We start from the raw sequence: 12,523 nt of genomic DNA on the forward strand, positions 1-12,523 counted from the left end.
ACAGACTCACTATGAAAAGCAATGTTTTTTCCAAAGGGAAACAAAACAAAAATGAAAGAGTGTAGACTGCCCTCACTAATGCATTCTTCATGGGCATGGTAGTGCAGGAAGATTTCAAACCAACAGAAACTGAACAGCCAAGCGTGAACAGAGTTGAGCAGGACAAATGGACAGTGTGATTGCATGCAAATGGAGCAGATATTCCGTTCAAGCTGGACTTAAGGGAAAAGGCCAATTTGATCTGTGAGTGCTACATCAGGGCAATGAAGATAAAGCCATACATCCATCTAAATTCTGTTTAGCTCAAAGCCTACAATTGCCAGCACATCGACACAAAAGGCAGATGTAGACTCAAGGTGAAAGTTAAAGGTAAAGAGCACCACCTCATTTTTGAAGTAGTCCCAGATGCACATGAATCGTTGCTTGGTTACAAAGCATGTGAAAACTTAGGCCTAGTCAAGAGAGTGTACCACATTAACAGCGCCAATGCACAGAACAGTGTAGAGGAAATACTGGATCAATTTCCTGACATCTTCAAGGGGTTTGGTGTTCTATCATTCACCTATATGATAAAGTTAAAGGAGGGCACACCGCCAGTAGTGCATGCCCCAAGGTGGGTTCCAGCACGACAAAAAGAAAAGCTTAAACAGGATCTTGACTGAATGACATCACTAAGGAGTTTTAAAAAAAAAGTGGAGGAGCCCATAGAATGTGTGAATTCAATGGTGTGTGTCAAAAAGAACAGGGACCTACATGGGTGCATGGACTCAAAAGACTTGAATGTCATTGTAAAGAAGAAACATTATCTGATTCCACGCAGGGATGAAATTATTAGTGGGGTGGCCAGTGAAATTTTTTTTCACCAAATTGGATGCGTCCTAGGGCTTCTAGCAATTAAAATTGCATGAAGATATCACAAAATAATGTGCATTCAATTCACTGGCCGATACTCCTATTTAAGGATGTCTTTTGGAATTTCCTCAGCTCTTGAAGTCTTTCACAGGGCTATGGAGGACATCATAGAAAGCATAAATGGGATACGCATGTACATGGATGACGATCCTATGGAAATCCACACAAGAACAACACAAAAAGAGGTTCATTAAAGTGCTACAATGCATCCAGAAATATGAATTAAAGTTAAACAGAGCAAAATGTCAGTTTGGTGTGAAGGAAATCACCTTTCTGGGAGATAAGCTATTGGAGGCAGGTGTGGACCCAGACAGGAGCAAGGCAAAAGTAATTTAGAGATGCCCAAACCCACAGACAAAAAGGACATATTGAGAGTGCTGGGAATTATCAATTTCATTAGTAAATTCATGCCAATCCTTTCTTTCAAAACAATGGACCTGAGGAAGTTGTTACAGGACAAATGTGAATTCAAGTGGATGGCAAAAAACGTTGAAGAATGGGGACGACTGACGTCCATTCTAACGACAGAACTGGTGCTTCTGACGTTCTTTGACCCATCCAGGAGGAGGAAAATATCTATGGATGCTTCAAAAGATGGAATAGATGCCATTCTACTTCAGGCAGTAGGAGAAGATTGGAGGCCAGATGCATATGCAAAAAGGACAATGACCACACCTGAACATCGATATGCACAGATAGAGAAAGTATGCCAAGGTCTGGTCTATTGGCTTGAGAAATTCCACAGGTATGTGTATGGTCTACCAACATTCGTAGCAGAGACAGACCACAAGCCATTAATAGCCATAATCAATAAAAACTTCAGTGAGATGTTGTTGCGAATCCAAAGATTGTTGATAAAGTGACTGAATTTGTGTACACACTAGGGAAACTTATTATGCTAGCTGATGCATTGTTCAGTGCAACAATGCAGAGCGAAGCACTCAATAAGAGTTCCACAGAGACAGATGTGAATTTCCACATGAGCCTGATAACTGAATCTCTTCCTATATCTTTACATGAAATCCAACCAGATGTCAGCTGAAACAGAAAAGGACATAGTTCTACAAAAGGTCATCACAAATCTGAATAAAGGATGGTCTCGAGAGGAAATGTCAGCAGTAATACAACATCAGAGTTGAGCTAAGTGTGGTTAATGGGCTTCTACTCAGACAGAGCAGGATTGTCATTCCTCAATTACTGAGACAAGATATGCTGAAAAGGTTACATGAGGGGGCATTTTCAAATGGAAAAATGCAAGAGGAGGGCCAGAACCGCTGTTTATTGGCCAAGGATAAAAGCTGACATTGAAAGAATGGTCTCCAACTGTGAAACCAGTCTGAAACATCACTCACAGCAGACAAAGGAACCCATGATCATAAATAACTTACAAGAGGAGCCAAGGCAGAAAGTTGGGACTGATCTGTTCTATCTAGGTGGAAAGAATTATCTGCTGGTTATTGACTATCTATCAAACTATCCTGAGATTGCGCTGCTTCCCAACATGTCTGCTGCCTGCATGATCAAATATATAAAATCAATCTTTGCAAGATGCGAAATTCCTCAAATCGTCTACAGTGATAATGGACCATGCTACAGTTGTAAAGATTTCCAGAACTTTGCAGAAGAGTACAATCTTTGGCATGTGTCTTCAAGTCCTCTGTTACCCCAGTCATATGGTAAAGCAGAGAAAGGAGTTCACCTAGTTAAACAGCTGCTCAAGGAAGCATGAGACAGTGGCTCAGATCCATTGAGTTACCAAGCTTCACCACTTAGCATGGCATGCTACCCATTGAGCTCCTGATGAAACTTAGGCTATGCACAAAACTTCCCTACTCTGCAGACCCAAACAAGAACAGAGATGTCAACTTAGGGCCACTGGCATAACACGACACAACTCCTGACCACTAGAGGAAGTTAAGGACAAATGTTCCACCTTGGATTAGATGCAAAATGGATGCCCCACAAGGTCATGAGTTGTTAATAAAATTAATACAAAAGAACCCAAGTTTCTTTATTACAATAAAAAGAAAGATCATAGTACCCACTCAAGTATAGGGGGAACCTCATTGAAGCATCAAATGTTGAAAGGGCTAGATAGAGTGGACATGGAGAAGGTGTTTCCAGTAGTGAGATTCCCGGACAGACCAAAGTGCCCAGCCCCAGAATAAAAGGATATCTGTTTTGAACAGATACAAGGAGAAATGTCTTCAGCAAGATGGTCATGTATCTATATCAAAGGTTATAGAGAGAAGGCAAGAGTCTGAAAGGAAAAATACATCAGCCATGATTTAAATAGTGGAACAGACTTGATGGGCTGAACAATCTGATTCTGCTCCTAAGTCAAATGGGTGACTGGTGTTATTGTAGATGTGCTGCTTGTACATTGCAATAAGTTGTCTTTAGGACTGCAGTACATTGAACAAATTTGAGTATTTTAAAATTTTAATATACAAATTAGCCTTTGCTAATTTTCAAGTTAGTACAGCATTTCTGGATTTTCCAAATCTATTCAACTTCATTGGGAATTGAGGCTTGATTGTGTCTCCTTTTATTCTGCAGTCTTTTCTCTGGAATTCCACTAAATTACATCTTTGCTCGAAATGAAGAATGGCATTAATGAATCAACACGTAATTACTTCTCCACCGCTCTGTTTAATCTTTTTGATTTATTCCTTTCATACATTTCAATCACTTCTCAAATCATTTGCCTAAATGAATCTGATTAATGATACAAGTCTCACTATAAAATTAAAATCCTCGCACATCAATGTAAAACGTGCAATGAAATAATGCCAGTGGCATTTACTAAAGCACTTTATGCATCTGCTTGTCATATTCAAATTATCTTCCCTTTCCATCTATCAGTTTGAGAATTGTACATTATTATTAAGGTTAGTGAGCATTGAAGTATATGTTAAATGCCACCAAGATTGAAGTGGCAAAGAAGACACATTATGGTGACAACATTTGGTTTCAAATTAAGTGATTGGTGAGAAAAAGGCACTTGAATGGTAGGTGGTGCGATTTCATCTGGACTCCAATGAAAGAGATATTATACCTTCAACAAAAACAGCAAGGGTCATATCAAGCAATAACAAAATACCATGGATGTTGGCAATCGAAGTAAAAACAAGAAAAGCAAGAAATATTCAGCAAGTCATATCACTCATGCATTGAGAATTAGTCAGATTCAAGACAAAGCCTTGCCACAGAATGTCATTTTCAATGTAGTTCTCTCCACCCCTGTCCTGAACACCCTATCGATAGCACTCAAATCCCATGTTTGTTCAGTATTTCTTGCATTTTTGGAGAAAAATGTCTCACAGCGAAGACATAAAAATAAACCACAATGAAAATAAATAGTACGTAAAGGGATTGGAACGATCAGTAAAAGGTTAAAATGTAAATTTTTTTAAAAAACTATGGGAAAATTAGAAAGGTTGTGAAAATGATATTGCAGGAGATGATGAAAACCTAAATTGATGACATTAAGAATAAATTGCATTCATAATGTTAACAATTTCCTTTACCCTTGTAGACTAATAAAATTCAACTTGTGTAAATTTCAGCTTAATGTTATTTTTTATTTTCAGCTTAAATTTTGTTTTTCTTTTCTTTTCGGAGAAACATTAGAAACTCACCTGAACTAAATTTAATACCTACAAAACTTTATTTTAAAGGATTTCTTCCCCTAAATCTGGCTTGCAAATAAAAACAGAAAATATTATAAGATGGCATACATTTTGACTTGAAATGTTAACTCTTTCTCTCTTTCCTGAGACTATCTGAACAGCTGAAAGTTTCCAGTAATTTCTGATTTAACTTCAGGCTTCCCGCACCTGTACTTTTTGTTTGATTTTCATTTATTATTAAAATTACATTAGCAAGTTGTCTTATAAAAGCTCATGTATCTTCAAGGCAAGATTGACGATTGTCCAACAGGGATGAATTTAAGGAGAGCAGGTGCCACATGTCAAGAAAATGCCTTTAATACCAGAGGTTCAAGTGTCCTGTAGTGCAGAACTTTATTGATAAGGTTGCGGACAGCATTTTGTCAGATTAATTAAGTGTCAATAAAGAAAAAAAATTAGAACAGTTTTTTCGTTTCTCCCCTACTCCATATTGGATTGATATTTTAGTCAAACAGTTCCTGTCAGTCGTGCAATATTAACTGGCAAGGTTAGAATTATATAGCTTGGTGCTGTGATGCTGTCAACAAAAAATGGCTAAATTAATACATTGATGATTGATGTTGTTATCTGCAATATCTGCTTTCTGATGATCGAGTACATGGAAAAGAAACACACTGTATTGCAATGCAGGTGTAACACTTTGCAGTTCGTAGCAACAAGCTGACTCTTCATTTAAAAAGTTATTTATTTAAATACCCTTTCCAAAATTTTGGAGACTTATTCAATCCTTTACCTCCTCACTTGCCAAATGCAAATGAGCATAAGAAAGTTAAAAAATAAAATGTGCTTTAACATGTTGTCGGGAAAGTAGCTGCTTTTGATAACAGGCATTTCCTACCTTCCATAGTTACTGATATATAATACAGTAAACCCCCTGTTATCTGGAATTCAAGCAACCAGCAGACTCAAGCAACTGGAAACATTTAAAAAAATAACTAACAGGAAATAAATTGTAAAACATATTGGTTAAAATTGGCATGCCAATCACGCAACACGCAATCTGAAGCAACCAGAAAATTCACTTAACTGCCAGGTACCAGGGGTTTCACTGTAAAATGTTAAGGGTTAAAAGGACATTCAGTAATAGAATTAAAGAATGATATGGCACCACTGTTAAATGACAAGCTGTGTCCTAATCTTGTTGTATTCAATTAAGTTGTCAGAGTTAAAGCAGTTCTTGCATCTCCTTCCAACTATGAGGGGCATCTGTTACATGAAATTGATTTTCACCATTGATACGTTGGATTTGTTATTCATTTACCATAGAGCTCCAACATCAACTTGACTGGCCAACCCAATGTGGTAGAATCATTGTCTTTCTAAAGAGGTTGGGCAAAAACCATATGGGTTTACAAGCACTCTTTGGTTTGAATTAGCAAAGTGATGTTGCTGGAAATCCTCAGGATCAGACAATCTGCTATTGTAAACAATTTCTCTGCAAGAATTCATTCAGCTGTGGAGTAATATTGTAACCTCTGGGCTTGGAGAAAACAAATGGGAAATGTTTTAAAGAGCTTCTGTGATATAGGGGTCCTGCATTTAATTTGAGTTCATGTACAACATGGCTGGTATTATATTTTTTTACAAAGAACATTACAGCACAGCGCAGACCGCTCAGTCACAATGTTGTGCTGACCAACAGAGATCAACTTACCTGACACTGATAGCCCTCTATTTTTCTTGTATCCATGTGCCTGTCCAAGAGTCTTTCAAAAGTCCCTGTTGTACCAGCCTCGACCACTACCCCTAGAAATGCATTCCAAATGCCCTCTACTCACTGTGTAAAAAATTTACCCCTGACGTCTCCCTTAAACGTTCCTCCCCTCAGCTCATACAGATGTCCTCTGCTGTTTGCCCAGGGAAAGTGATACTCTTTGTCCACCATATTTATGCCTTTCAAAATCTTCTATTAATTCATTTCTCATCCTTCTTCACTCCAAATACTTTACCTCATCAGAATCAGAATTTATTGTCATGAACATGTCATGAAACTTGATGTTTTGTGGCAGCATCAAAGTGCAAATATCCCTGTTACAACCATCTTACAACATTACTATATAAAAATAATAAAATAAGAGTGCACGAAAAGTAAGGCAGTGTCTTTGGATTATTGATTATTCAGGAACCTGATGGCAGTGGGGAAGAAGCTCTCCTTGTACCGTTGAGTGCTCGTCTTTAGGCTCCTGTATCTTTTTTACCAATGGTACCAGAGAGAAGAGGGCATGGCTTGGCTGGTGGAGCTCCTTGAGGATTGAGGCTGATTTATTAAGACACCACCTCATCATGTCCTTGATGGAGTGAAGTCTGGTGCCTGTGATGTCACAGGGCGAGTTAATAATCCTCGGGAGTTTATTCTTGTCCTGAGAGTCGGCTCCTCTGTACCAGACAGTGATGTAACCAGTCAGAATGCTCTCCATGGTATAGCTGTAGAAGTTTCCGAGACTCTTTGGTAATATACCAAATCTCCTCAGACACCTCACAAAGAATAGCCACTGCATCATCATGGAGGCTCCAGGACAGATCCTTGGAGATGATTTAAGTACCAGTTAATGAAGTAGACAAAGACGATGTGGTCAAACAATAATCATGGCTTTTATTAGCAGAAACTCATGGTACAATATTGAAAGACAATAGGTGCATATACAGTTATACCCAAGGGGAGTGTCCTTAACATTAGAGATAATGCACAGCTAATGTTAGTACAGCAAGAGGGGAGACAGGCAGCTTGGCAGACATTCACCACAATGATAAGACAGATTCTCCAAACCAGGCATCATCCTGGTATACAGTATCTCCTCTGCACCCTCTCCATAACTTCCATATTCTTCCTGTAATGAGGAGACGAGAATTGAAAACAACATTCAAAGATGTTCTAATAATTGTTTTGTAGAACTGCAAAATACCTCATGTCTCTTGAATTCAATCCCAGACAAAAGAAGACCAACATACCATAAGCCTTTTTGACTACCTTGTCAACCTGTGCAGCAAGTAGATCTGGAAATAAGGCCTGAAAGAACATGGGATATTTTGGATCATAATATTCAGAAATCAGCTGCATTCATCCTATGCCATAAATATTTATCGTTCCCTTTAAAATGGTGTAGAAATGTAGAAGGAAATGTAGAAAGTTGTGTTTATAAGATAGCAACAAAAATTGTTTATAAGTAAACCAGCATAAGTTATACTCAGTCAAGAACCTTCCAGACAGGAATCAATTCTCACCCAGATATCCTGATGCCTGCCTGGTTTTTAATTATGCAATAGTGCTAACTGACTACTGATAGACGTGTTGTAAATTGTCAAAGGCTACAATAAGCATTCAGCAACACTGACGACGCCACTCAGTCCCTGGTTGACATTGTTTCTGCTCAGAAATTTTGGCCCCCACTGTTTAACTTTAATAATTTAGGATTAGAGTGAAACTAGCCATTTGCATGTGTTAATTGCAAACCAAATCAGGAAGGCAGAGAATGGATATTAGTGTGTACTGAGAGCAACACTTGACAAGCCACTCAGTTCCTGGTTGACATTGTTTCTGCCCAGAAGTTTTTGCCACCATTGTTAATTTTAATAGTTTAAGATTAGAGGTGATTAACTATTTGCATGTGTTAATTGAAAACCAGAAATCAGGTAGGCAGAGAATGGATATGATGTGTACTGAGAGCAACCCTTCCAGACTTCTGTTGATTGTTATATACAAGAAAGATGTCTCTTAATTATGACGTACATGAGATTAAATGACTGACAACAATTCATTTCCCTGTCTTTGGGAAGAGGATATGCAAAATGTAAAACATAAATTTGTAACAATACATTCAAAGAAATGATACCCAATTTGTATGCAGGAAAATGCCTTAAATATATGACTGTGTTCTTTGAATGAGACCAAACAGTCTTAGTGAGGTGACCTTGTCTACCCAACACTACAGGCTGCTCATTCCTGCTCTTCTCTCTTTGGCTTGGCTTCGCGGAGGAAGATTTATGGAGGGGTATGTCCGCGTCATCTGCAGGCTCATTTGTGGCTGACAAGTCCGATGCGGGACAGGCAGACATGGTTGCAGTGGTTGCAAGGGAAAATTGGTGGGTTGGGGTTGGATGTTGGGTTTTTCCTCCTTTGTCTTTTGTCAGTGAGGTGGGCTCTGAGGTCTTCTTCAAAGGAGGTTGTTTTTGTACCTTGACAGGAGCGCGATTATCAAAATGGATGCAGATGATTTGCACAATTGAATATAGTTAACAACTTTGTGGGAAATATGCAGCCATGACATAGTATAAATTGTAATGGAATGGTTTAAAATGATTGCAGTGTTTGATTCAATATCCCATATTCATCAGGAGATTTAATTATTCTTTATTCTCTTCCACCTCCTGTTTTCATTAATCAGCTGACAGGTTACAACCTTTTGGATGCGAAGCTTCTTTGTTTAAAACTACTTTATACAGAACACAGAAAATGCAAATAAGCTTTGAGACACTTGTGGCTCCAGCAAATCTCAGTTGATCTGCCTGGGTTTAAGAAATGCTGTTTCATCTTACCAATGGAGAATTTCACTGAATGTCTGAGGCTTAATGTACATCCTTTCATTTTTCATTGTAAAACATAAGACTTGCCTGATTAACCTGCATAGGAAATCTAATTAGGGTCCATTTCGTTGGTGTTATGTTGCTAGTCTAGCATAACTAAAATCAAGTTAGGTTAAAAATATTTAAATTAACCAAGATAGTTTGAGAATTCAAATGTAATTATTAAATATCATAACCATAACCATATAACCATATAACCATTTACAGCATGGAAACAGGCCATGTCGGCCCTTCAAGTCCGTACCGGTTCACTTGAACAACTCCACTAGCTCCTCCGCAAACTCCTGAGGAAGTAGAGGCTTTCTTCATGATGCCATTGGTGCGTTGGTTCCAGGAAATATCTTCTGAGGTAGTAACTCCCAAGAGCCTCTATTTGCTCATCCTCTATTGATGACAATAAAACAATCACTGTAGATTTAACAATGAAGGGAAAAGACTGCTGTCAGAACTGAGCTGACTTATCAATATCCTTTAAGAAATTGATGAGTTCATTACCTAGTCTGAAATTTATGTTACTTGCAGGAATTACCCAGCGTTCTGCCTGACACAAACTGTTTAGCATAGATTCACTAAATAGATTTGTTCGGTCCTGGGTCACAGGCTAATGGTGTCATTGTGACATCATCAGACCACTCCCTAGCCAGCTGCTTGCAACACCTGTACATTTATGAAGTGAAGTGGAGTGCTCCGCTCTAGCGCTGGGTCTACCCCCGGAAGGATCAGAGTTGGTGATTTGGAGCTGCTCCCAGAGTATTTATGAAGGTAGGTAGGGTCAGTAATGTGAGGGAGGAGAATCTCCACCTTTACAGTCTATTTTTTACTCTATAAAATGGCCCCGAGAGAGAGAGAAGAAAGCCAAGCTAGAGGACATGAGATGGGGGGAAGATGGGGGGGGGTGGGTGGTGGTCAAATGGAAACAGTAATGATAATGATCATGGTTGCAATGCAACTAGCAATGTCTTAAGGATTATAGCTCCCATTTGATTACACTTGGCTGCCACCAGCTTGGCTGGCACAAGCAAGAGACAGTATGTTAGATCTGTAATGGAGGCTTGCAGCCTCATGGCACACCTCATGTGCTGATTATATCAACTTTAAAGTAAAGAACCTTTTCCTTCATCCATTTGTTGCTTAAGAACTCACACAGATGAATACAAGATGAAACAGTGTCAGAAGTGGGATGAAGGAAATTAGAAGGAAATACTTTAAAAGGAAAATCTAAAGTCAGCAACTGATCAGTGAAGAGAAGCTAACACAGTGAAACATGGAAGGATTACATCCACCAGCGCTGACAGGCAATGTGGCTGAAAATTGGAACAGATTTAAACAGAATTTGGATTGTATTTAGTGGCAGTTGGAGCTGACAAGAAAAATGATAAAGAGAAAGTGTCAGTTTTCTAACATGTCATAGGTAATGAAGCCCTGGAGGTGTATAATAATCACATTTGCTGCTGAAGGAGACAAAATGAAAATAGAAAAAATAATGGAACAATTTGAGGCATACTGTATACCTAAACATAAAGTGACATTTAAGAGGCACAGATTTTTCATGTGTACAGAAAATGGAAGAAAGTGTTTGTCAGTATGTGACTGAATTGAGAAAGAGAAGTAAAAGGTGTGAATTTGATGGACTGACCGACTTGCTGATAAAAAGATTGTGTGTGGTATTCTAGATAATAGTCTAAGGGAAAGACTGCTAAGAGAGCAAAATCTAGAACTGGAAAAAGCTGTAGCACACTGCAGGGCTACAGGAACTGTAAAACGCAGGCAAAAGAGCTGTTCAGTGAAACTAGCTACCACGTGGATGCAGTGAGCAAGAATGGACATAAACCATTTAACAAAAAGCACACCAAAGTGGAAAGAGAGGTGTGGCCAGTGAACAAAAATGAAAGGGGAAATCAAAAGCCATGTCATCAATACGTTGTACAACACCTACCAAAAAAGTGTCCAGCATATGGTAAAACATGCAATATGTGCAACAAAAGCAAACATTATGCCCTTTGCTGTAGGAACCAAGTACAACAAAGCAAGGTTCATGCAGTAGATGAAAGGGAGATAGAAGAATTCTATGTAGATGTTGTGACTGAAAACAAGAAAGAAAACAGAGACTTGATGTTGAGATTAAAAGTGAATGACAAATACATTTCAGTTAAATTGGATATTGGAGCACAAATTAATGTAATATCAGAGACTGATTTTAAGAAGATTAGATCGAAACCAAAGATGTACGGAACAAAAGTGAAAGTGACAGGATATTCAGGTACCGATACACCAGTGCAAGGAGAATGCATAGTCAAAGTGAAACACAAGGACAGAGAGCACATGTGGTACCAAATGATGTACAGGCCATACTAGGTTTAACAGACTGTGAGAAACTGAACCTGGCAAAAAAAGTCCTCATTGTGGAAAGTGAAGGAGAGACAGTCTATGATGTATGATGAATTTGTAGCAGGCGCCACCGTCAGTTCATAGACTTACCTGACACATTCTATAACTCCTGTTATAGAATGAGGTAGTGTTATCTTATTCGCACTTCAAGTTTTAGTGTATGTAAGTGTGAACATAAAATGAGTTTTTAAAATGTTAACGTTGTTGATAGTAATGAAAATGTACGTTCTTGGTGCTAAAATTAAAATTTCAAAGTTCTACAAAGAAAGCATGTTAGTTAAAAGTAAACTACTTTTGTTTTAAGAAAGGGAGATGTAATGATAATGATCCTGCTTTCAATGCAACTAGCAATGCCTTAAGGATTATAGCTCCCATTTGATTGTACTTATCTGCCAGCAGGGGGCTGACACAGATCAAGAGACATTATGTTAGATTCGTAATGGAGGCTTGCAGCCTCGTGGCATGCCTCATGTGCTGTTTATATCAACTTTAAAATAAAGAACCTTTTCCTTCATCCATGTGTTGCCTAAGAACTCCCACATACAAATACAAGATGAAACAGAAATGTGGTCGATTTTAATGCCATTCACTTGGAGGGTGCTCAGAGGAATATGAGGTGTTGTTCCTTCAATTTGTCAGTAGTGTCAGTCTGGCAGTGCATAAGACTATGGACAGGTATGTCAGGAAGGGAATTGGATGGGGAATTGAAATTGGTGGCCATTGGGAGATCCATGCTATTGCAGCGAACAGAGCATCAACAACTTCCAGTTCCCTGAACTTAACCGCCTCATCTTCATGATGGACATTCAATCACTCTACATCATCTTCATCCCCCATACTGATGGTGTTAAATGCCCTTTGTTTCTTTCTCTACAGCAGACTCAACCAATACCCCTCCATCACCACCCTCCTCCGGCTGGAAAAACTTGTCCTCACTTTCAATAATTTCT

The 12,523-nt window shown here is 38.7% G+C and overlaps 1 protein-coding gene across 1 annotated transcript in view; it reads right to left on the minus strand.

Annotated features, from left to right (window-relative positions):
- Positions 1–7,244: 7,244 nt before the first annotated feature.
- Positions 7,245–12,523, minus strand: part of adamts12 (ADAM metallopeptidase with thrombospondin type 1 motif, 12) — a 727,938-nt gene continuing 722,659 nt past the window's right edge. The window contains exons 24-25 of the mRNA XM_069924031.1: positions 9,430–9,569; positions 7,245–7,432 (exon numbers count right to left, since the gene is read on the minus strand). Of these exons, the coding sequence (XP_069780132.1) occupies positions 9,451–9,569 (119 nt within the window). The 3' untranslated portion in view covers positions 7,245–7,432; positions 9,430–9,450. The remainder of the gene's footprint in view (positions 7,433–9,429; positions 9,570–12,523) is intronic.

Source organism: Narcine bancroftii, chromosome 3 (assembly GCF_036971445.1).
Source record: "Narcine bancroftii isolate sNarBan1 chromosome 3, sNarBan1.hap1, whole genome shotgun sequence".
In the NCBI taxonomy this organism is placed as follows: Eukaryota; Metazoa; Chordata; class Chondrichthyes; order Torpediniformes; family Narcinidae; genus Narcine; species Narcine bancroftii.